The 26,446-nt window shown below is 38.5% G+C and overlaps 2 protein-coding genes across 2 annotated transcripts in view; both read right to left on the bottom strand.

The window, feature by feature from the left end:
- LOC134844673 (zinc finger Ran-binding domain-containing protein 2-like) overlaps nt 1-26,446 on the bottom strand; it is a 474,693-nt gene that overhangs the window by 111,937 nt on the left and 336,310 nt on the right. The gene's annotated exons all lie outside the window — the stretch shown is intronic.
- The window catches only part of LOC134844834 (uncharacterized), a 40,098-nt gene continuing 28,311 nt past the window's right edge, over nt 14,660-26,446 (bottom strand). Inside the window, exons 13-23 of the mRNA XM_063861650.1 lie at nt 21,743-25,693; nt 21,591-21,637; nt 21,404-21,515; nt 21,184-21,261; nt 20,810-21,078; nt 20,373-20,548; nt 19,407-19,735; nt 18,768-19,184; nt 16,009-16,168; nt 15,578-15,703; nt 14,660-15,031 (exon numbers count right to left, since the gene is read on the bottom strand). Of these exons, the coding sequence (XP_063717720.1) occupies nt 14,866-15,031; nt 15,578-15,703; nt 16,009-16,168; nt 18,768-19,184; nt 19,407-19,735; nt 20,373-20,548; nt 20,810-21,078; nt 21,184-21,261; nt 21,404-21,515; nt 21,591-21,637; nt 21,743-25,693 (5,831 nt within the window). The 3' untranslated portion in view covers nt 14,660-14,865. The remainder of the gene's footprint in view (nt 15,032-15,577; nt 15,704-16,008; nt 16,169-18,767; nt 19,185-19,406; nt 19,736-20,372; nt 20,549-20,809; nt 21,079-21,183; nt 21,262-21,403; nt 21,516-21,590; nt 21,638-21,742; nt 25,694-26,446) is intronic.

Raw genomic sequence — 26,446 nt, 5'->3', positions numbered from 1 at the left:
AATTACTTGGTTCTATTGTAGCTGACAAGCTTATTGTCTTGACAGATCAAAATTAAGCTGCTGATTTTTGTCTTATTCCATAATAGCTCTCCGGTCGACTGGCACATGTATTAAGAAAGGAAAAGGTTTGCCCATGTTTTAAGATAGGGAATGGATTTTTCCGTGAATTAAGATAAGTAATGGGTTTCCCCATGTAACAAAATACGTTATAAAATCAGGCTTAAGGTAACCTAATTTTCTAAAGTTTTCCTTGTACTAGGAAGGTAGTAGTACCTTTCTATCTGACAGTTTCCATCAAACAATTACTCTTGTATACAGATACAAGGTTGAGGATGGTTCGTTCAAAGATCTTCTTTGCTAAACACTAGTAATCAGTATTCATTTCTAGCTCCTTGAACTTGTATACGTCGCAAAACATCGTTTTTCTTTCAATTTTCTCAAACCGTTCTTTTTTACTATTTTTATCACAACATTGTTTTTTTTCCGAAACTATTTCATCGATTGTTTAAAAAATGTTGCCAATGGAAGAACGGACCAATTGAAAGACTGCCCCTAGTCTTTATTACGTTACCTCTTTTTCTACAGCCTTCCAAAAACTCTGAAGGGCGAATAATGACTAACGTGTTAGATCTTTTAATTTTTCTCAAGGTTTACTTTCACAAACCTGAGATTTTGGGTTTAATGGGTAAAAACGACTGTCGTAGGCTCCCCTGCTTATACGGGTACGCCCAGTTTTTGCTCAAATTGTCATGGCCCTCGGAAAAGTCAAAATTCTGATTTTATGACTGTTTTTCAAACTTTTTATCTTTTTTCAAATACTCTCCTCCCAAACTTGAAATTTTTAGTTCAATAGAGAGAACAGGTCGCGAGAAGGTCCCATGCATGAGCGGATTAGCTCGAACTTGTGAATGTTGGGTTGATTTTAAAACTTTTCTTGTAAAATACCCTCCTAAATCTGAAAATTTTGAAATCAATGGCGAAAACGGGTCGAAGTAAGCTACACGGTATGAGTAGATAAGCCCGGTATTTTCTACATGAAAATATGATCCTCGGAACAGTGAAAATTTTGATTTTTTGGCCGTTTTTTTAAACTTTTTGACCTTGCTCGAAAACTCTCCTCCCAAACCTGAAATTTTGCACACAATGGAGACAACGGTTTGTGAGAAGCAGCCTTGCATGACCGGTTACGCCAACTTCATCTTAATCAATGAAGTTACTCCCTCCCCCCCCCCCCCCCCCCCCCCGGAAAAGCGCACTCATGTGACTTTTTTACCGGTTTTTGAAAATTTTTGGCTTCTAAAAAACTACTCAGCCGAAATTGATTATAAGGGTTGAATCGAGGCAACAGGTCGTGGGAAGCCTGCATGCATAAGTGGCTGCGACCAAAAAATAGTGCCTTTTGGAAAATTCCAGATTCTCTAAACATTTCACTTTTATTTTATTAGAGAAACAACTAAGGTTTGGGGTGAAGCCCAATTTTTATAATTATGTATTTCACTCCGCATCAGTACAACAAAATGAAAAGTTATTAAACAGATGCCTCCAGCTTTAGCTGGGCCCCTAGTGTGTATTAAAAAAATCGATGAGTTTTGTGAAACTGCAGTCCTACATTCATATAAAAAATGAAAAGATTTGGGATTAGCGTTTCTCTAACTAATTTGATAATTTACCGAAAAAAAAATTAAATAAAATTAACAATCCAATTTGAATACGTACATGAAGCGTAATTTTTTAATGATAAAAAGTAGAATAGACTTTGTAAAGTAACACTGAAGAGGTTTAACTGGTTGTGAAACCGATGATACTCGATCTTTTGAAGATCTATGAACTCTTTTGTACCTGAGAGGCTTAAGATTTGATAGAAGCTTTAATAATTCATTTGTGGTTTTTCTGATGCTGTATTTCGACCAAACGAAACAAAGTTACTTAGTTGTTTAATCGATCGGAAAATACTCGTAAAAAACGAGAATCTGTTTCAGCATTAAACTGTGATCGTACTGGTTTTCTTCGTCTCTATTTTGGATTAAAAGTTTTTCATTGATATGTTTTTTAACCTATCTGTCAACCTGAGTTAAATATCGTAATTAAGAACGTTGTTCATAGATTTGACACTATTTTTTTAATCGCCTTTTCATCCCCCCCCCCCCCCCCCGGAAAAGCGCACTCATGTGACTTTTTTAACCGGTTTTTGAACATTTTTGGCTTCTAAAAAATTACTCAGCCGAAATTGATTATAAGGGTTGAATCAAGGCAACAGGTCGTGGGAAGCCTGCGTGCATAAGTAGCTGGGACCAAAAAATAGTGTCTTTTGGAAAATTCCAGATTCTCTAAACATTTCACTTTTATTTTATTAGAGAAGCAACTAAGGGTTGGGGTGAAGCCCAATTTTTGTAATTATGTATTTCACTCCGCATCAGTATAACAAATTAAAAAGTTATTAAACAGATACCTCCAGCTTTAGCTGGGCCCCTAGTGTGAATGTAAAAATCGATGAGTTTTGTGAAACTGCAGTCCTACATTCATATAAAAAATGAAAAGATTTTGGGTTAGCGTTTCTCTAACTAATTTGACAATTTAACGCAATAAAAATTAAACAAAATTAACAATCGAATTTGAATACGTACGTGACGCGTAATTTCTTAAAATAAAAAAGTAGAAAAGACTTTGTAAAGTAACACTAAAGAGGTTTAACTGGTTGTGAAACCGATGATACTCGATCTTTTGAAGATCTATGAACTCTTTTGTACCTGAGAGTCTTAAGATTTGATAGAAGCTTTAATAATTCTTTTGTGGTTTTTCTGATGCTGTATTTCGACCAAACGAAACAAAGTTACTTAGTTGTTTAATCGATCGGAAAATACTCGTAAAAAACGAGAATCTGTTTCAGCATTAAACTGTGATCGTACTGGTTTTCTTCGTCTCTATTTTGAATTAAAAAGTTTTCCATTGATATGTTTTTTAACCTATCTGTCAACCTGAGTTAAATATCGTAATTAAGAACGTTGTTCATAGATTTGACATTTTTTTAAATCGCCTTTTCATCCCAATTCATCATCACCAGCCCACCAAAGTATTCTATAGGTTTAGGAGAAGTTTCTTGAGAGTGCTCAAATTAAATAATGAAACTGCTTCTGACAGAAAAATGTGTATTAAAATGCAATTTTGATTTTAAAAAGTAGAACTATAGAATGGATTTTGTATTTGAATTTTTGAAATATGTTAGAAAACAATAGCTCTCCAGATTAACCCACTAATTTTAATAAATAAACAGCTAAATTAGTCACTAAGCCATTAAATAGCTAGTTTTTAAAATCTGAAGCTTCTAATAACCGTAAAATCGAAAAAGAAATCATAACTGTATTAGAAAAGCTTTAATCATCATTTTTTTTTTGTAAATTTAGGTATGTACAAAAAGATACTAAAGGTGAGCCCGAAAAAGTTATGATAGTAAAGAGTAATTTTTGTAAGATGCAATTGAAAAGCCCACTGTGGTTTTGTTTTGCATGGAAACTGCCATAATTTTTTGTTCGATGTCAATTTTCAGTATATTGATGCTGGAATTTCCAAAATTCTAGTTCATACTGTTGAAATCCTTGGTTTTTGAAAAAGAGTTGTACAACCATTTATTCAATTAAAAAGACAAAAACAACACAGCAGATAGCAAGTTAAAACATATATTTTTACAATACTATGCATAGCAGTCATAATTTCTCTATGGATTTAGGGCGGTTCTTTGAAAACTTTTACAGGACTGGAAACAGAAGTAAATTGACTGTTTCCTTGTTGATTGTAACTATCACTTCTGATCCTCTCAAGAAATCCGTCAATCACTGTAGATATTGAATTGGGGAAATCAAAAAATATAAACGGGGGAGTTAAGACGAGAATACATTGAAGGAAAAAGCTATAACATTCAGGGAATGTGGATAGTGGGATCAATTTAAAATCAATATTAAAGTCAAAAATGAATCATGTCGAGACAAGATTTCACTGCTAAAGACTTCTATCTACAGTTTTCTCGCTTGAACAAACGTAGATTCTTTTTTTTTAGCCAGGTACAATGAAATTTGATAGCTCCCGACGAGATGAAATCCAAGTTTCTCTTCAAGTTTCAAAAAAGATTGATGTGTTGATGTGTGTCGGGATTATATTGGAGCATACATGAGAAACTATGCCTAAAAATATATATTTTTTGGAAAATCGACTACAAATGCTGAATGATAGCTTTGAAAGATGGACACGGACTCTTTGTATCTAGAGTTAGCAGGAAAGAACTTGGATTTTTGTTTATTCTATGAGAAGAAAGCTCAAAGGACGCAAATTTGTCAAAATTACTGCAAGGATGACTTTATAGCCGATGCAAAAAAAGTTTCTCCCACGCAAAGGCTGCGCTGTTCATATAAGGCATAATAAATGAGAACTAGGACTACTCAAGGAAGATTTTCGCTCTGCTGAAAAGTTGTTTCTAAGCTGAGAGACGTTAAGCTGCTATGATATTAAGACTGAATAATTCAACTTCAACAGCAAAAAACTAAAGAAAAGAACGTTTGAAAATTTTGGGATGGGAAAATGTCGTTATTGAGACGAGTTCTTCGCGAAGCTATAATTTTGCAGTCGACCAATAGTGATTTGTCAACCACCAACCAATTAGTCACGACATATGAACAAACTAAAAACAGACTGATTTTGTATATTTGAGGTATAAAATGAAGTGAAACTCAATGCGGTGTTTTGATTTAATTTTTTTCTTGGTAAACATTTGTCTTTTCTGAAAAACCTTGGTTTTAGTTCAGCTTCAGTTAGGTTTCAGCATCGTATCAGACAATTTCATCTTCAATTCAGTTAATTCGAACAGTAATAAAACACATCCTAATACTAAGCTCCCGACACTTATTGGTGCTGAGGATCTTAAACATTGCTTTCTCGGCAAAAATGGGAGCCGAAAATCTTTTGAAACCTACCATCTTAAACCTCCAAGTTGTATAGGGACCTAATAACGTACCCTTTGCTGTTGAAACACCTCTTGGTTGGACTGCTGCTGGTAATCAATAACGTTATACCCAACGATATGTCAAAAATGAAATTGACACAGATACATCAACATCCTCACCTTGGCGATAAACTGTTCGAAAAGGTTAAAGAGTGGATGAAATTAGACAATTACGGAATTGGTTCAACTAAGAAATCTATGTCTAAAATGTTAAAACAGCCATGACTATTAGAGAACACCACGAAACTTGATGACGGACACTCTCATTTTGCCTTGTTTTGGAAAAAAGACGCGCTCCTGCCCAAAAACGTTGGCTTGCAGTAAAGCAGCTAGAATCTCTCAACCACGAGCTTCAAAAGAATGATCTTTTAAAAGAAAAGAACTACTAAACCAATGAAAACGACTTAAACAATGAATATGTTGTTAAAGTTAACTCAATGGTCGACACTGCGACTGAGTTTTGGAGTTTGCCTCATCATCCGGTGACAAATGAAAACAAACAGGGCGACATTCGCCGCGTATTTAAAGCGTCTAGTGTTTTCTTGACCAGTCCTTGAATTCGAACCTTCTCGCCAGGCCTGATATTTCGTTAACCTTACTGGTGTCATACTCCGTTTCAGTGAAAACTTTGTCGCCGTTTCTGCAGACGCAGAAACTATGTTTACGCAGGTTAAAAATGAACCGAAACATTGACCTTTTCTCCGATATCTTTGGTGAGATAAAGGAAAAATCGAGACCTACGAATATACGAGTCACATCTTCGGGCTACATATTCCCCACCTGTTGCGTGCTATTCACTACGTCGTTACGCAATTGACAACGAAGATAACTACCCTCATGTCAGGAATGTTTTCGGACGATTTGTATAAATTGACATCTACGCCAGATGAAGCTCATCTGATAATGTCAGATAATCGAAAAGTTCTTCCCTTTGGAGGGTTTAACCTCACAAAACGGAACTCAAACGATCAGTCGTTGCTAGAATTCATTGATTCGTCGCTACTTGTGGACCCAGAGAACTGTAAACCGCATCAGCAACGTGTTCGTGGACTTCCATGGGATCCGATTACGGACACTAATACACTTGATCAGAATTTTTTCAAAAGTTTTAGCCCAAAAAAGAAATCACCCAACGGATTCTTTTGAAGTATGTGGCTTCTTTTTTTGACCCTCTTGGTTTTGCAGCACTTCTAACCATTCGGTTGATAAAAATTTTTTAATCAATTTGCAGCCAAGGCCCCAAATGGGAAAAAGTGAGTCAAGTTTTTGATGGGTAAAGCCCAGATCGCACAAAAAAGCGAATGACGGTAACTAACTTGGGGCTGTAAGCAGCTGTCTACGGCGCGCCAATGGCTCATTTCATCGTTGAAGAGTCAGGTCACAAAATGTGCAATCAACATTTTTGGTCAGACAGCACTACTGTTCTGTTCTGGTTGAGAGCACCTCAAGTTCGACACAAAATTTTCGTTGCAAACCGATTAGCAAACGCTTTGGATATCTGCAACCCTCACAATTGGAAATACGTTCCCACAAAAAAAATTCGTCCAATGACGGCACTCGAGGTTATATCGTTGAAAAAAGACGATTCAGTCGCGCTGGTTGCAGGGACCACAAATTTTTTGGAAGGACCAATCTCATTGGCCGAAACAAGATCTGCTTCAACTAAATCAAACCACAGTTCAGATGATGCCGGCTAATAGTTCTACTGCTCAAAGTCACACGCTAAAACCGCTCAGGTTTATCAACTGGAACAGGCTAATTCGCTCAGTTGCTTTCTGCTACTTGGCCGTCGACAAAATTGAGAAGCGAAGTTCTCATCTAAAACCGTCTCATCAAGCGATAGCTTAACTTACTTGATAAAGTTCTGTAAAGAGTCTGACTTCTCGGTAGAATACGATGATTTAAAGAAGAATAGTCGAGTTTTTCCATCAAATAGACTTCGAACTTTGTGCCCTTCCATCGACGTTCACGACCGTATTCGCGCTCGAGGTCGCTTGTCCAAAGAACCATTTTGATTACCTTTAGATATCCCCTTATTCTAGATGGGTCAAACCACATCGTGAAGTTGCTGGTAAGAAACACCCACTTAGTGAAAAGTCATTCTGCAAATGAACAAGCACGTGGTATTCTCATGGAAAACTACTGGATCCTTCGTTGTCGTTTAACTCTAAGGCAGTCGATACGAAACTGCCTGTCTTGTCGTAGAATGTTGCAGGAAGTTTCAGCAACCCTCATGGCAGACCTGCCAAAAGATCAATTACCTTTTAACTAATGTTCCTGCGGGCATAAATGACCCATTGCCGTTCACACCGAATCACAACCTTCTTTGTAGGCCATCAATTTTTGTACCACCTGGCATAATTCTGGATGAATCTGTCACTCTTTCCAAATCGTGGAAGAACGCGCAGCTTCTCGCTCAACAGTTATGGAATCGTTTTCTCCGCGAGTACTTTCCAGAAAAGCTTACTCGGACTAAGTGGAACACGTCCTTCAACAACTTGGCACTAGATCATCTTATATGGGTTTTAGAAGATTATACACCACGGGGTCTTTGGCCTCTCGCTAAATTTCTCGAGGTTCACCCAGCCAGCCTCCAGACTCCTCATGGTAAAAAAAGTACGGCCAGTAAAAAAAACTGTATAGGGTTTTCCCAAGGAATGATTTTCATTGGCTTCATTTACCTTTTTGTACTCACAACAAGTCCTTGTATTCTTATACCATTTATTGCAAAGACTTTACTAATCATTTCACTTCCTTGGTTGCTGTATCAAAGTTTTAACGATCAACAGCTTTTCCAACCATGTTTACCTCCACCTTATGTTCATTACTTCGAACACATGGGTCATTTCGTTTTTTTTTCGTTTTCTACACTCGCAAATGGGGCAGGTCTATGTCATAGCCATGACTTATGTTACCTTGACTTTTATTTCACTTTTAACTTCATAGACTCTTACGTTCGAGAACTAGATTGAAGAGTTCTTATATTGATAGAAAACTACGCGGTTTGCCCACGTTTTGATTAGGTGACTTCATAAAAACAAAACCAAAAAGTGAGCACTAGAGCATGGATATCAACTATACCTTTCGTTTATAGTTTTCAGGTAAAATATTTTTGACAAATAAACCTCATCAGTATTATGCAATTACTTAAATGTCATGTTGTAAAACAGGTTTTAGACATATAAAACTAACTGTGTTTCTTTTCTTTTATTTTTTCTGAGCTCTACAATGACCAAAAAACACAAAAAAAAGAACATAAGAGTTTGAAAAACAGTAAATTGAAGTACAAAGATAGAAGGATTGAAGAAGAAACAAAATTCTTTTTGATATTTTAATCAAACAAATATAACCATGCCAATAGACAAAAAAGAGACAAGCGAAGTTACAAAACGGAACTCAAACGATCAGTCGTTGCTAGAATTCATTGATTTGTCGCTACTTGTGGACCCAGAGAACCGTAAATCGCATCAGCAACGTGTTCCTGGACTTCCATGGGATCCGATTACGGACACTAATATGCTTGATCAGAAATTTTAGCCCAAAAGTTTTAGCCCAAAAGTTTTAGCCCAAAAAAGAAATCACCCAACAGATTCTTTTGAAGTTTGTGGCTTCTATTTTTGACCCTCTTGGTTTTGCAGCACTTCTAACCATTCAGTTGATAAAATTTTTTCAGTCAATTTGCAGCCAAGGCCCCAAGTGGGAAAAAGTGAGTCAAGTTTTGATGGGTAAAGCCCGAGTCGCACAAAAAAGCGAATGACGATACCTAACTTGGGGCTGCAAGCAGCTGTCTACGGCGCGCCAATGGCTCATTTCATCGTTGAAGAGTCAGGTCACAAAATGTGCAATCAACATTTTTGGTCAGACAGCACTACTGTTCTGTTCTGGTTGAGAGCGCCTCAATTTCGACACAAAATTTTCGTTGCGAACCGATTAGCAAAGATTTCGGATATCTGCAACCCTCACAACTGGAACTACGTTCCCACAAAAAAAATCCGTCCAATGATGGCACTCGAGGTTATATCGTTGAAAAAAGACGATTCAGTCGCGCTGGTTGCAGGGACCACAACTTTTTTGGAAGGACCAATCTCATTGGCCGCAACAAGATCTGCTTCAACTAAATCAAACCACAGTTCAGATGATGCCGGCTAATAGTTCTACTGCTCAAAGTCACATGCTAAAACCGCTCAGGTTTATCAACTGGAACAGGCTCATTTGCTCAGTTGCTTTCTGCTGCTTGGCCGTCGACAAATTTGAGAAGCGAAGTTCTCATCTAAAACTGTCTCATCAAGCGATAGCTTACACTTACTTGATAAAGTTTTGTACGAAATCTGACTTCTCGGTAGAATACGTTGATGTAAAGAAGAATAGTCGAGTTTCTCCATCGAATAGACTTCGAGCTTTGTGCCCTTTCATCGGCGATCACGGCCGTATTCGCGCTCGAGGTCGCTTGTCCAAAGCACCATTTTTGATTACCTCTAGATATCCCGTTATTCTAGATGGGTCAAACCGCATCGTGAATTCGCTGGTAAGAAACACCCACATAGTGAAAAGTCATTCTGCAAATGAACAAGCACGTGGTATTCTCATGGAAAACTATTGGATCCTTCGTTGTCGCTTAACTGTAAGGCAGTCTATACGAAACTGCCTGTCTTGTCGTAGAATGTTGCAGCAAGTTTCAGCAATCCTCATGGCAGACTTGCCAAAAGATCAATTACCGACGGAAAATCTTTATCCGTTATATATTACTGGAACGGACTTCATAGGACCTTTCCCGATTTACAAAAACAACAATCAGTATTCGAGATATATAATTCTCTTCACCTGTTTGGTTGTACGCGCGGTACACTTAGAAGTATCACCAGATTTGTCTATTGACAGCACATTTAATTGCATCAGACATTTTGTTTATTGGCGGGGAAAGTAGACAAAGTTCATATCGGACAACGGTTCTTCTTTTATCAGTGCGAATAAAGTCCTGAAGAGCTCAGTAATTGAATTAGCTCAAAGTTCTAAGTTCTAAGACAAACTATCGCTCATGGACACAGATATAGAATGGTTTTTCAACCCGCCAGCCGCACCTGCTTTTGGTGGCAGCTGGGAGCGACAAGTACAAATTTTCAAGTTGTCTCTATAAAGTTATTGGTTCACAAGCACTGCATAAATACACGCTGAACATCTTCGTTTGCGAAATTGAAACAAGCATCATCTCACGTCCTTTAACTAATGTTCCTGCGGGCATAAATGACCCATTGCCGTTCACACCGAATCACAACCTTTTTTGTAGGCCATCAATTTTTGCACCACCTGGCATAATTCTGGACAAATCTGTCACTCTTTCCAAATCGTGGAAAAACGCGCAGCGAGTATTTTTTCTCCGCGAGTATTTTCCATAAAAGCTTACTCGGACTAAGTGGAACACGTCTTTCAACAACTTGGCACTAGATCATCTTGTATGGGTTTTAGAAGATTATACACCACGGGGTCTTTGACCTCTCGCTAAATTTCTCGAGGTTCACCCAGCCAGCCTCCAGACTCCTCATGATAAAAAAAATAACGGCCAGTAATTAAACTGTATAGGGTTTTCCCAAGGAATGATTTTCATTGGCTTCATTTACCTTTTTGTACCCACAACAAGTCCTTATATTCGTCTACCAATTTTTGCAAAAACTTTACTGATCATTTCACTTCCTTGGTTGCTGTATCAAAGTTTTATCGATCAACAGCTTTTCCAACCATGCTTACCACCACCTTATGTTCAATACTTCGAACACATGGGTCATTTCGTTATTTTTTTCATTTGCTACACTCGCAAATGGGGCAGGACTATGTCATAGCCATCACTTAAGTCACCTTGACTTTTATTTCACTTTCAACTTCATAGACTTTTACGTTCGAGAACTAGATTTAAGAGTTTTTATATTGATAGAAAACTATGCGGTTTGCCGACATTTTGACTAGGTGACTTCATAAAAACAAAACCAAAAAGTGAGCACTAGAGCATGGAGATCAACTATACCTTTCGTTTATAGTTTTCAGGTAAAATATTGTTAATGAGTTAGCCTCATCAGCATTATGCAACTACTTAAATGTTATGTTGTAAAACAGGTTTTGGACATATAAAACTAACTGTATTTCTTTTCTTTTATTTTTTCTGGGCTCTACAATGACCAGAAAACACAAAAAAGAGAGAACATCAGAGTTTGAAAAACAGTAAATTGAAGTAAAAAGTTAGAAGGATTGAAGAAGAAACAAAACTCTTTTTGATATTTTAATAAAACAAATATAACCATGCAAATAGACAAAAAAGTTCCAAGCGAAGATTTTATTTGGGTTGTTTAGTTTGTAGGGAAAAAATTATTTTCTAAAAGTAAAATAAATTTTCTTCTCAAGTTACGAAAATGCAAATGGCGCAAAAAAACCTGAACTTCTTTAAAGAAGAAAACACGAATTAGATTCTCGTTATCACATCAAGTCATAAAGTACCATGTCTTACACAAACCGCCGTATAAACTAGCCGCTATATCTGGAAACCAAATTTTCATCAAACTACGCAACAATTGCAAAATCGAAGTTGTGAAATTGTGTTCATGTGCTGCAAAAAGGATGATTAATTACTGGCTTATTGGTATGGTATACTTTTTTTGGTTCATTGACCCCTCGGCTCATTGGCGTACCATCCCATAAAGCAAATATAAATATGCAAAACTTTTCAGTAATTTTGAGAGGGCTGCGAACGAATCTTAGATTGCAGGTTGCTGACATAAATTGACAGAAAATCAAACAACTTTGTATGAAATTGAAAATGAAACGAGACTGCTCGTATCAGGGCGAAGCCCTGAATGTTTCGACTGCCTTTTAAATTTTATGGAGCAGTAAAAACAATAAAAATTTGAATGTAATAAAACAAAATCAAAAGTTTTTTTTCTGAAATTTGAAATTTTTTTCTGAAAATCATCCCCCCACACTTCATATAAAGTACAAAAGTATAGTGACTGCTAGTTTCGCTGCTAGTAACAATCAATTACGGCAAATAAGCTTATTTCAACCAATTTGGAACGACTTCTAGAACGGATTAAATATCCGCTTACGCGTTAGAAGCGCGGAATATATCGCGCGTTAATTGTCCCAAATTGGCCAAAATGCCAATCTTTTAACCACCATAACTTTACGAAACACGATCACAGGTAGATTATCTTTTTAAATTTAAGCTCAGGACAACAATACTTTTTTAATGATATAAAAAAAATCCGTCTAAAGTGGCTAGTTAAATAGTCGAAATTTGTCTGAAAAAAAAACCCACCCCGAGCACAAATATTTCGCTACTTTCGTATCGAAAGTTGGAACAAAAAACAATGTCCAAACCAACTTGTCAAAACAATTGCAAAAAATCCACTTTTCGATTTTAAAGGAACATGCTTAAAAAAAGTTGGTGATTATAGTGGTACATAAAACAACAAGATAATAGACAGGACAATTAAACAACAAAAGATCTAGACAAGAAAATTAACCAGCTAATAAAAAGAATAAATTTTTTTCAGGCTAGTATACCAGTAATTTTTGTTCTAAAACTGCCTTTACGACCCTTAAACATAAAAATGAGAGACTTTCTAATCCGTTTTCAGACTTCTCTGAGCGGAAAAATGAAATTTTTTTCATAAAACCTCCGATTTTCATCGGTATCGACCAGAACCTAAAAACTCAAACAAGTACGAGCTTTCTGAAAAAAGAAAGAAGAGGATATTTTAAAAACAACCTGTTGAGATGTTATTTTAATTTTCGTAGCTGTATATAATGTTCAATAGATCTTCTTCGTTCAAAATGAATTTATCTAAAAAAAGTGGTTTTTATTCCGACTTTCGATACGAAAGTAACGGAATATTTGTGCTCGGGGTGGGTTTTTTTTCTTCAGACAAATTTCGACTTTCTAACTAGCCATTTTTGACGGAATTTTTGTATATCATTCAAAAGGTATTGTTGTCCTGAGCTTAAATTTGAAAAGATATTTCACCTGTGATAATTTTTCGTAAACTTATGGGGGTTTAAAAATTGCCATTTTGGCCAATTTGAGACAATTAACGCGCGATATATTTCGCGCTATTAACGCGTGAACGGAGATTTAATCCGTTTTAGAAATCGTTCCAAATATTTTGAAGGAGCTTGTTTGCCATAATTGATTTGTTACAAAGAGCAAAATCTATTTTTTTGTTCTTTATGTGGCGTGTGGGGTGATGATTTCATAAAAAAATTCAAATTTCAGAAAAAAAAATTTTTCATTCAATTCTTTTATGTTGTTTATGTTATAACTGCTCCATAAACCTTAAAAGGCAGTCGGAACATTCAGGGCTTCGCCCTGATACGAGCAGTCTTGTTTCTGTTTGTGGCTGTTCTAGATATTTTCAGGATAAACTCATCCCAATTTATTCCATAGTTAAAGATACAATTGAGCTTTTTTCTTAAAATTATATGCAGTGGTATTTTTGTTTTAAAATGTGCACCAGTCGTTAAACTTTTCGAGTTTCTTCTTTGTTTTGATATTTCACTCCGGTCTTCATCATTTACAACGTTGCGTAAAGTATTTGCTGGGCAGTTTTTTCGGATTGTTTCATATAGGTTTCAGCGAAGATTAGACATAATTGAGAAAGGAGTAAGAAAATAAGCTATTAAAATGTTTTGTAAATTTAATGTTTTGTTATTTAATGTTTTGTAAATCTGCGTATTTTAATCTGCCAGTTTATCTGCTGCATGCTTTATTTGCTTCAAAAATTTGCAATGATAACTGTGGTCGAAATATTCGGTACTATTCACCTACACCGACCGGCTACTATTGTTTCTTGTACGAAACTTATGACGCAACTGATACGAAGCTCCGCTTCTTTTTTATTATATCCTGTTTCAACCCCGGTTGTCAGCTGTTCGTGGTCTTTAACCAAATTTGAGCGAAATGGTTGCGCGAGTTGGAACTTTTAAAAACAAAGAGTTGGGTTTGGCTTTGTTTAGTTGCACCATCGCGCGTTGTTACGTACTGCAGAGAACTGCCTGCCCTATTCGTTGGAACGAGAAATCAAATTGAAGTCAATTTCAAAAATTGAAGTACTCTTCACGACAAATTGAAGTTGGGTTAAAAACATTGAAGTAGTGTTCACGACAAATTGAAGACGTAGTCAAAAAATTGAAGTAATCTTCACGGCAAATTGAAGTTGGGTTAAAAAAAATGTTCCGTACTGGGGAAATACTTCAATGTTTTTGCACTTGTGAGACTACCTGACTAGCTATTAAGGCTTTTTTTGCCAATCTGACTGGCTAAATACGACTGAGATTTCTCAATAACGTTTTTGAATTCAGCCAGTTTTACAAAACGCTAGATTCGAAAGAAAAATTTCGGAATTGGAGATATTTCTCGGTTTAAGGTCGCCGGTGGTTTGCGGTGATAACCGGCTCTAATAACTGGAGTCCGACTCCGATAACTGGAGTCCTACCCTCTGTTAGCAAGCTCGCAACACATTGGTGCGACTGCGGTGGTCACTATTATTGGCGGAATTGTCTGCATAATTTTGGCTGAATTGTCTGAATTTCAAATCGGCTGAATTGTCTTTGGGCGAATTGTCTGAGCGCGGTTGTAACATTATCTACCGCTTATCATAGCAAGCGGCTGTTTGTATCAATATGAAAGCCTCTACTTAAAATTTCAATTGATTTATCGTCATTGTATTGCACAATTGCTGTATAAAACGAATAGTATCCGATCTTTTAGATCAAAATAGATCATGTCTCGACCAGATCATGTCTTGGAGTGACGTTGGTTTGAGTTGAGGCTTAAACAGAGTTAGATTGAATATTTCTATGTTACACTGTGGGTTGCGTGGTTTTTGATACAGTTATTGAGGAGGAGGCGGAAGTGCGGAGACTATCGTCTTATAGGTGAAGTTGACGATCGCGGACACTGGTTGGTCTGGCTCATACTCTGCCAGAATCCAGACCTCGTTCTCCTTGCCTTTTCCTCCTCCGTCTGATTTGTCACTCAGAGCCACCAATCCGAAGCACCTATTGATAATAGCTCTAATGAGTACAACACGTACAACTCAAACTAAACACAATCTGATGAACAACTTGAAAAATTATTTTCTCTTTTTTAGTTAAATATCAGTAAATATGGTGAAGACTCTTGAATAGAGGTCATTTTGAATAATTTTCTCCTCAAAAAATCTTGCAGATTGTTCACGCTCCATTTTTTGGCCATTTGACTTCTGATTAAGTTTCAATGAACGTAGTTAAGACACCCAATCTGGCCGACTTGATTTTTTTTTCGGGAAAAAAACTAAAATATGTACAGAAGTACATTCATACATTACTGCACTTATGAAAGCCTTTTGAGTTCGATTCAAATTCGTTCGCTAAGAAGAATAGAAATGGCTAAAGAGAAGGCAAATCTCCTACTACAAAAAAGCAAATGGTGCAAAAAAAACGAACACTTTCAACTCGTACTATCAAGTCATACGACGATGTTCAATTGACAGTATTAATATGTTCAATTGGCAGTATTAATGTCAACTACTATTTAGTCTTAATTTATGTACTGAGGAGTCTGACCTTCTCTCGTGTATCTGTTGGCTGTTTTTGTCTGGCAGCTGCTGCACTACCCGCAGACTTCTCTTCAGGGGGTCAATGGCACAATACAGCAAGTTTTCAATCGGGATCAGCTTGCGAAAGAACAGTCTAAAGAATCGAGTAGCATGTCCTACTATTGATTGTGATCAAGTAGGGGCAATTTATCTTTTTTTGCTCCAAAGATGAATTTTCACTGTCTAAAGGCTGAAAGTTTTGGCTCATCTCAAATCATGACATACGGTGCAAAAAATTGAGATCATATCAGTTTTTTTAAAAGAAGCTAATTAGTTTAAACTAAATATGTTACACTGATTATGCTCTCTTAAAAATGTAGAATCCGCTCTTTTAAATGAAGTAGTTCGTGCAGATTTAAAATTGTCATCTTTGTTAGAAGCAGGAAGATATGTGCATACCTCCTCTTGGTGTCTGTGAGGGTGACTCCTCTGGGGTTGACCTTCAGTTTGAGGATGACTGGGTCTGGCACTGCCTCTGGGTCCACACTGCCCCTGGACAGAGCAGCATCCCCACTCAGTCCCTCCACTGTCTGGTACGACACATACAGCACCAGACATGCTAAAATATAACACAGCCACATTTTCGATGGTATCGTACCAAAGAGTAGACAGGTCATGGAGTAAACAATCAAAATCGACAAAAATATTTCGTGCGCTTGTTTTCTTATCTCAATTGTGATTATCTTACGAAGTGTCTACTTTATGCCATGTTCCCTTTTTGACCCCATTCCATTATAGCTTGAGGGTAGCAATAGATAAATGTTACATTATTACATAAATGAAACTTGATAATCTGATATCCTTTATGCTAATGTCTAAAACAGTTTGTGGTGACTCACTTATTGGTGGTAAACTGTTTTGGTTATATGCAGTTTGGTTAATTCGATGTCAAGGTACGAGACGTATAAAAACATTTACATATTGGCATCTAAACCATCCAGTTGATGCGCTTTATATGTCTGATCATGCAGGCTGTCTGTCTCTTTGATTGGCTTTTTGTTCCGACTTTCGATACGAAAGTAACGGAATATTTGTGCTCGGGGTGGGTTTTTTTTTCTTCAGACAAATTTCGACTTTTTAACTAGCCAATTTTGACGGAATTTTTTTATATCATTCAAAAAGTATTGTTTTCCTGAGCTTAAATTTGAAAAGATATTTCACCTGTGATCATTTTTTGTAAAGTTATGAGGGTTTAAAGATTGCCATTTTGGCCATTTTGACCAATTTGGGACAATTAACGCGCGATATAACTCGCGCTATTAACGCGTAAGCGGAGATTTAATCCGTCTTATAAATCGTTCCAAATTGGTTGAAAGAAGCTTATCTGCCATAATTGATGTGTTACAAGGAACGAAAACTATCTTTTTGTACTTTATATGGCGTGTGGGGGGATGATTTTCATAAAAAATTTCAAATTTTAGAAATTTTTTTCATTTTATTTTATTTCATATGTTTTTATGTTATTGCTGCTGCTCCATAAACCTTCAAAAGCAGTCGGAACATTCAGGGCCTCGCCCTGATACGAGCAGTCTTGTTTGCATTAAAATTCGATTGATTGCATACAAATTGCAGATTGAATTCGCACCATAGTTTATCGGTTTATCTAGTCAGGCCTTTTAGAGCGATATAAAAATTCGGATCGATCTAGCTCACTTCAAAGTAAATCGACAAAAACGACCGCAAAATTGTCATTCTGTTTGTGGTCATTCAATAATGTAACATTTTCAGTAGACTGTTTTCATTTCGGAACGTAGACTTTTTTTCAGGTTAACAGCTAGTTTAACAAAATCAGTTGAATCACTTAATCAAATTCAGGTTCAATTAGTGCGCCTTGTCGGCATTGTTTCCACTTCCAAAATTTTGTTCAGTTGCTAATTTGAACTTAAATGTCTCATTTGGCATGTTTACATGGAATTCCTGGTTGATAAAAACAGATATTATGAAAATGTTTGGAATTGGGTTTTTTTTGAGACGCTTTGGAAAGTTTTACCACTTTTTGCAAAAAGTTTTTTTTTTCTTAAAAACCTTCAACCGTATTTCAAAAAAGGGATATTCGTAAAAAGATATCTTACTCCCTTGTGAATACTTATGTGTTTTACCTTTTTGTCTACAGCCTTCAAAAAAGGCTGTGGGGGAATATTTGACCTATATTTTTGACGTTTCTTTCGTTTTCTCAAAACTAACCAATCTGAGATTTTGGCTTCAATGAACACACTGGATATGAGAAGCTCCCCTCTATAACGGCTACACCCAATTTTTTTTCACATTAAAATACGGCCCTCCGAAAAAGTAGTGAAATTTTTGATTTTTTTGAATCTTTTAATCTTTTACTAAAAAAATACCCTCCCATATCTGAGATTTCGGGTTCAATAAAAACAAGGGTTGTAGAGAGTTCTTTTGCATACGAGACTACGCTCAATTTTTTTGACCCAAAAATATGGCCCTCGGAAAAGTCAAAGATTTGATTTTTTTTGTACCCTTTTTTGATTTTTTTTGTCGAGAACTTTTCTCAAGAACTTCTGTGCTAAACCGGGGTTTTGGGGGTCAATCAAAATAAAAAAATTGGATGAACCTTTTCTGCACAAGAGGCTACGCATAATTTTCTCAAAACAAAAAGCTGTGATGCTCGGAACTTTCTGATTTGTTGACCGTTTTGTGGACTATTTTTGATAACTATCTAATATCATAGGTTACATCGACACAACATGTGGTTGAAAGCTTATTATTATGATTTGCTATGCCCATTTGATTGAAGAAAAAAATTATCACCTTCAAACGAGTAAAATTTTTGAAACTTTGAGCCTTTTGGTTTTTTGACTTTATTCAAAAATTACCGTGCCAAACCTCAGGTTAAGAGCTCAATCGAGAAACGCGATTTTGGGAGTCTTCTCTTCTTAACCGGCCATGAGCAGAAAAAGTTACGTTTTCAGAAAATCAAGTTTTTGAACTTTGACCATTGCTTAGCAACTTTTTGAATTTTCTTTAAAAAGCGCCCTATCGACCAACCTTTTTTAATGATTGCGCTGTATCGTAGGTGGTGCAAAGCTCAGCTTCGCCCCGTGTAATATTTTCACATTTAATTAACCTCAGAGAAGTTTAAATTTAACAAAGTTACAGAATGGAAAAATTAATTAGGCGCTATAAAACATTCTACTCACCAGCCGAGTTCTGCAACGATGTCATGGACGAACAAACTGAGGAGACCATGGACATGTTGTCTATGTCGTGTCTGGGAGGAACAGCCAGAGACTGGTTGGACATAGAAGCCACAGTGTTTCTCTGCATGGGCATGAAAATATTAGTGTTCACGCCTTGCTGTTGAGTATGAGTGGGTGTGGTTGCGGGGGAGGCATCCCTGACTAGGCTGGTGGACCTACGTGTCACTGCAGGGGGTCTGGACTGCGGGGCGGAGCTGCGTGACTGGCGCTGTTGCAATGTGTTAGAGGCACCGAAAGTGAACTGCTGCTGCTGCTGTTGTGGATAAGCAATGGGCTGTGCATCGGGAGGCAGTAGAAGGCGACATGGGAGCGACACTGGGTAAATGCTGTGCTCGTGAATGAGAGCCTTCAAGTCATCTGAACAGGCAAACTTAGATAAATGATTTCTAGGTAATTTTAGAAAGTCGGTTGTGCATTTACTTCATGAGTTTTTGAAAATTAATCTTTCTCGTTATTTCTATTTTTCAATTCATTTTGGATTATTGTTATAAGCTTCCAAGTGTTTCTATTCTCATCCCAACACTACTTGAAGTTTACTCTTCTAAGTGAACATTTTCGAGTTTAAGCTGAAGGGGGTACCAAAGTATTGTTCCGCCTGGTGTCCTCTGACCCTGAGTCCCTTGTTGTTGCGCTCCACCAGGTAGTGTCGCACTAGCTCATCCGGAGACGTGAGCTGCTTCCCGGGAGGCGGATGATCTACCTTGATAGCCAGTGCATAGCATCCCTGGTAGGTGTTGCTGTCTCTGACCAGAAAGCTCCCACTCGGCTGGTCCCTGAGTAGTTGCATCACCTCTTCTCTCCCAATTGAGGGCTTATACCAGCTGGGAGGACTACTCGGGGGTGAAACGAGGTCCGTGGCATTGAAGTATTGACCTTCTGACTCACTCGGAGACAAATGATCAATGCTCCTACAATGATCAAATTTGGTCTTTAGTTTCAGATGAAAATGTCTAGTATATAATTTGATAGCATTTGGTTTATAATTTTATTGCAAAAAGTATGATTATACTGGCGTTCTTAGCAGGCGAATGTTTTAGTTATTGTCCGACAAAAACATAGGGGAAAATTGTAAAGTTTTTTTTTACTACAAGTGATTTTACGCAAACGGGAATTTATTTTTGCTATGTAGTTTTCAACGGTCACGTTCTGTTCCAGCCGCTTTTGTCAGACCTTAACCTCGATTTTTGATTTTTTGAATTTGATGGCACAAACAGTATAGTGACAGACAGTAACTTTAACATTAATGGTTTGTTTGCAGGGCATTTTAGACCCAAAATTTGCAAAAATTAAATACAAATTTGTAAACGCGGATTATCTCAGCACCACGAATTTATCGGAAAATTGGTTGAACCTGGGAGAATTCACGAAAAGATTACAAAATGCGTAAAAATTGCTTCGTAGGTTGTGTAAAAATGGCTCATTTTTGATTTATGAAAATTAAATACGACTCCAAAAGCTCGGAATTGGAGGTCGGAATTTTTCGTATAGTGTTTTACTGTTTGTCTACGATTGAGCTAACGTATTCGGTTTTATTTCATAATGTACCTGTGGCCTAGTGAAAGCTTGTCGTTGTTCTGGGACATGCTTCTGTTCCTCGTGCCCCCCTGCTGTCCCGTCGTTTCTGTCCCCCCACCACTATTTCTGTTAAGACTGTTGAACCTGCTCGTGTAGTCGTCGGACTGCCACTGCAGCTGAGACTGAGTAGAATCATCAGGGAGGACCTTATAACATTTTTATATGGTGACCTGGCTTCCTTGTGATTGAGCGAAAAGTAATGATGTCCCATTATTATCTGTCTGCAACAGATGTTAACTGTTCTGTTATTATAATATATAACTTAGAAGCCTTTATATAACCCAGCAATGTGTGGTCGAAAGCGAAACGCTTCGTCAGAAGTTCGAGCTTCACACACATATTACGACACTGTGGGGCCCTGAAGAGCATGAGCCCCAATGTTTTTACTTAATTGAGATCCCACTCACGTGTGACAGTCCTGGTCGGAGTCTGCTGGTCGCAGAAGGGGGACTAAGAGTGCGTTGGTGGTTGTAGTGGGCGCTGGATGCGACCGGCGGTCCAGTTGAGGAACCTCTAGACAGACTCTGACTGGTCAGAAGAGATGGTCTGTTAGGTGGTCCTCCACTTGCCGGTCGACCCCCTCCCCCATTCATTCGGTGGCCCAATTGTGGCTGATCCAGAAAAGTATTCAGTTGAGAAGCATGAATATTTTTGTCTTCAACTTGACTGGGAGGATCTGCAAAATATTGTTACTAAAGGGAGAAGATCACATAGACTGCTTTTAAGCTCAAAGTATATTTTGAAGCGGATGTGAAACTCATAATGGGAAATATGGATTGACCTAGGAACATGGAGGAAACAGCATTCTGTAGCTCCGCACACATGTTATCCAGTTCGGCCACCTGTGCGTCGAATGTATCTGAAAGAGAGTTAGTTTAGTTGTCATTCTGCTGTATGTTTCGTTCGCTGAACAATTTGTGAACGACTTTTTATATAACCCTAATTCCAATTTTTGAGAGTCGTTATATTCAAACTGATAAAAAATTAAACGAACTACCTACCCTGAGCCAATGTGGCTGAATCGGCTGCTCTGTCTTGCGCAGACTTGCTTCTTTTCAGAGAACTGTAACTGTTGAACATTTTCGTCCCAGGTCCAACTCCTGAGCTGTTCTGCTAAAAAGTATATTAACCAATGTTTTAGAAGATAGTTGTCATGATGAAAAGGAAGCTATTATGAAATTGAAGTACTTCGGTATGCGCTGTCGGGTACCCATTTTGTCTGCTACTGCTGAAACCTGAAATAAAAAACTGCAAATATACGCAGAACATTAACAGCTCATCAGTAACGTTGCCATCTAACAGCGAACATTAGAAGTAACGACTTGTAATTGATCACATACTTTTTGACCTGTCTGCAGTCAGGCCCTGCTGGGGCGCTCGAGACAGTCTGGTGTTTTGTAGAGTAGCTCCTCGATGGAGGCTCCCGTAGTGACGAGGTGGGCCAAAGTTATTGGCTCTTTGATCCAATGCTCCATCTGGAGATCTTACCGAAGACTCTCGTTGAGGTGCAAAGTCACTTGCAGCTGAATTCATTGAAGCTAGGCCGACATTAAGACTGCTGAGAGGAGTCCTTGAGTTGAAAAGCTGATTTAAATCTTGACTAGAAGAGTGACTTTTTGGAGAAAATTCTCTCGGCTGTGTACTCAAGCCTTGGTTGAAATGCGACCTTTGAAACTGGGATTTCTCCGCACGTTCGCTCGGGGGACTTGAATAGAGAGACTTTGTAGTGGAGTGTCCGTGCCCAGTCAATTCTCCAAACGGATTCCTAAAAGCTTCAGTAATTCTGCTCTTATGTAGGGATCTATTACCCAGGAAGTTATCCGATGTCAATTCTTGTTCTCTGAAAACTTCTATATTCGTTTCTTGTTGATGATTAGGCTCTGGCTGTCGCCTGAGGCTGCTCATTCGATCGGATGGCCGAGAAAAGTCAGACATCAAGGAGTTTGTGCTCTGAGGTGATAGAGGTCGTTCCGAGGTAAGCACGTCTTGTCGGTTACCAAAATTGTGCTGGTTTCCCATGGCAAAGTTACCTGTAACTGCCTTATGTGGCAGCGGATAATTTGAACTGCTAGTCGCGGCCGAGAATGTCGCGCTTCTCTGAGGTTGTTTCTGGTTTTCTCGTTTGATCTCAGCTTCTTCGACCTCTTCGAACGCAGCTGATTTCTTCGAAATTCCTGCTTGAGACAATTCGCTCATGGAGTTCCGGTCTATCCACTCCTCGACATTGCGCATGTCTGAGCTTTGATGAGATGACAGTAAGTTGAATTCGGGAGCGAGTTGAGAGAAGGTTTCAGTTGACTTCTTGGCAGATTCAGATTGAGCTCTTGTTCTTCCTTGAGCTCGTAATCCGTGATCAATTAACACAGGATCCCGTTTAGTTGAAATTAAAGTTGAAGATTTTTGACCATTGTTTCGGACACCAGAATCGATTGGAGGGGTCGCGCTATTTTTTGTCTGAAGACCGGACTCCGCTCCATCTTGCAAAAGGTTCTTCATAGAAGACCTCAGAGTATCCAAAGTATCTTTAAGTCCGGACTCGCTCCCCTTTCCGGATAAATTATCGGTCGATTTCCAGTTTAGCCTCTCGCTGGATATGTGCTTGCTGATGTTTGGCACACTTGTAGAGAAACTCTGGGATCTCTGTTTGTACTTGCGTAGTGTTGCGTACATCTGCACCTTTTTCTTCTCATCTTCTGTCAGTGGCCCCTTGTCAACTCTATTCAGTTGGTCGGTAGAGGGCGCCGCGTCTAGAAAATGATGTTTGATGTCTGCTTTCAACTCTTCTGCTTTCTTTTTTCCTCCATCAACAGTAGCATGGTTTTTCAGCTCAAAATTTTGGTGCGCAGGTTTTTCAGTTTTTTGTGTCTGTGAAATGTTTTGTGAGGTCCCATTTTGTTTTATCAGTTCAGTTTTCTCTTTTTTTATCAAAATTCTATCCATACCGTTAGTTTTTGCGAAATCAGTTTCCATCCTATCAAACAAACTCGATGCTTGTTCCGGAGCAGCATCGGTTTTCTCCGGCTCTCGTAGTTGCAACTTTTTTGAGTCATTTGTCGACTCGAATGTTTGGAAGTTGTAACCAGGGTTGGTGGGACCATTGGGTTGGAAAGTTCCTTGGTTGGGACTAGCCGTTGCGCTGCCAAGGCTACTTCTATTTACAAAAGCACTGGCATTGTTAGTTTGTCCCTGAGTTGACGAGTTTTCTCCAAATGAGCTAGTGCTTCGATGAAAAGTTGTTATATGCGATCTGTCATTGGCTTCGTTGGTTCGGTCTTCTGTAATTTTTGACACGACAGTCGCAGGAGGACTGAATGTCTGCAAAAGTGTCGAATTTGTCTGCTGTGATTTAAAGCTACCCGAAATGTTTTGTGGTTCTTGAGAACTTGTTGACCATACAGGCGTGGGTTTGTTTTTCACATAAGGTGGAGACGTGAATAAATGTTCTCCATTTCCATAAGCAGGTGGTTGGGATTCAATAGGACTAAACTGAAATCTGTTTCGGTTTCTTCCATAATTAAATGATGGAAAATCGGTAGATCCAGGAAGCGCTGGTCTCTGGTTTGCTCGGAACGGAATCGGTCCTTGGTTGATTCCCGCTTTACCATAGGAACTCTGTGAACTTTGTTTTTGTGTACTGAAACTGTTAGGGAATCCGGGGGTTTGTGGACTCTGGACTTTGTTTGGGTTGTCGTACGGGGTCTGCATGCCCCACGCCGAGTAGTTGAACTGGCTTTGCTGCTGAGACTGAGCCGGGTATTGAGTTGAAGTGAAAGAGCCGCTGAAACTTCTCATATGTGACATTTGCGAACCTTTTTGTTTTTCTTCTTGCGTGGAATTTGAGTCAACGGTTTGGATTTTAACAGTCTTTTCTAATTCTTTCTTCGGAACTGAGTAATCGTGGTCTTCGAACAAGTCTTTCTGTTCCAACCCTAGAATTTGATTGAAATTAATTTGTAGAGGAAATTTAGGAGCCGGGCTCAGTTCTGCCGGTTGGCTCTCAGTACTATTAGTTGGAGCTATTTCCAGTGGAAATTCAAAAAGCGTCGAATTGTTGTTGAAAGATGAAGAAAATGCTGCGCTGTGGGGAGTTCTCGCCTCCGTCGAATGCTCCGAGGGAAATTTATGTAATGTAGGAACCGGTTCGTTCAGTTGCTTATCTCTACTCGGGCCCAAAATGTTATCTTGTGATTTGCTGAAATTTTTCCCCGAACGTTTTCTGGCTGTGGTTGAAAACGATGCACCCCTCCTTTGACCAATTGGATCGTTTTTCTCTAAAGCATCTTCGGAGTTCCTTCGTTCCTTAAAAGGAACCAAGTCTGTCCCAATTGTGAGTTTCGAAGGGTCATCATAATCGGTTAGTAGTTCGTTGTCAGACCTCCAAGAGTTTTCTACTCTTCCTTTTTGGGGAAAACTGTCTAGTAAGGCGTCGTTGGAAAAACTTTTGGCTGGTTTGTACTGATCTAAGAACGTAACTCGAGTTCCACTTTCAGAAAGACTAGTAATTGGAAATTTTGTGGCCGATTCGCTGGTAGCCGGCTTAAAATCAGCTAGAAAATCCTCGCTATCCAATAAATCAAGGTCAAAATCATCAAATTGGAACGCGTATCTTTTGTCAGAATTACTCACATTACTTCTGCGATTTAGATCATTAGCGACATGTAGAGGATTTGAACAGTCATTTTGATTGAAGTTCGCGTAATCACTTTGTGGGTCTTGGAAAATCCCCGAGGCGTTTGTGTAAATGCTCGAAGGCGTGTTGTTCACAGTGAAATCTGTTTCCGTGCCTGTTTGTGACGGCGAAGGTAATGGGAACTTGCTAGCATCAAATGGCGAGTGCTCGTTCACGTTTTGGTTAAACGGGTTTGCGGCTAGCGAACTTGTTATTGACTCACTGTCAAAAACACTATTATTCCCACTAAAGTTTGGCGTAAATGACGAAACTGTGTTTGTAATAGAAGAGGTTTCTACAGTACAGAATTTTGGTAAAGTACTGGAGCTATTTTGGTGTAATCGCCGTTGTTGCGACTGTTGTTGTTGAAAGAGCTGTGGGTTCAGAAGATTGTTTTGGAAACTGTGGGTGTCGCTCTGAGTTATTAAATCCAATTCTTTTGTCTTCGCCTCAGAAACAGTTTTGGTTGAATTGGGGTCCAAAAACGATCTGGAAGGTTCTGATGATGGTTTCTCGCTCGCTGCGGGTTCTTCTGATTCACGCAAGGCCTTTTTTTGAAGATGTGCTTTGTAGATGGACCCTACGCTAGTCGCACTAAGTCGCACGTCCGATTCACCCTCAACTAAAAGGTAGTGTTTGGTTATATCTAGTAAGAAATAGCCAAAGTTAACAAGTTAAACCTCAAAAGTATTTAAGTCGAAAGGGAGAGCTCAAACGGTGGTTTCTGTCTTATGTTGAGAAATTGACACAGAAGTGGTAATTGTTTTTGCGAGAGGACACCAATTATTGCCTTCTGTTTTGGCTTGGCCACTAGATATACAACAGAGCGAATTTGAAATGAAACAGTGGGATTAAGAAAAGTATCTACTCTGTAAAAGTTATTTTGGCTCCCAAACCCATTCTCAGCTCAGGTATGCGTGTCTGTGTTTCCTGTTTCATTGACAAAATTGACAAACCCCAGACCGACTGGCAATAGAGAAAGTAATTTACCCGTGTGCTCCCGAATCAAGTCACACTACCTGTGTCTTAGAAGGAGTCTTGGTTTAGGTGCAGCTGATCTCTTGTTTAGTTAGCTTCCGCTCCCCATGATTCCCCTACGTGTGGTCTGACACGACTTCGAAACCCTTTCAGTTCTTCCTAATTTTATCTCGAATTTACTACCTGAGCGGCCTAGCCTGACGACAGTAGTCATAAAACAGCATACACGCTATATTGTCACTCAGTCTCTCTAGGATTATCTCGAAACACTCCACCGAGTTTCACTGAGCTGACAAATCTTCGATATATCAGACATAACACAAGCACATGCAGTGAATAAATTGGAAAAATAAAAAGTTCCTTGCTTCTTTACCTATTGCTCTAATACTTGTAACCA

The sequence above is a fragment of the Symsagittifera roscoffensis genome, chromosome 4 (genome assembly GCF_963678635.1).
Source record: "Symsagittifera roscoffensis chromosome 4, txSymRosc1.1, whole genome shotgun sequence".
NCBI lineage: Eukaryota > Metazoa > Xenacoelomorpha > Acoela > Convolutidae > Symsagittifera > Symsagittifera roscoffensis.
Note: the sequence above shows the minus strand (reverse complement) of the source record. Positions and strands in the feature narration are given on the sequence as shown.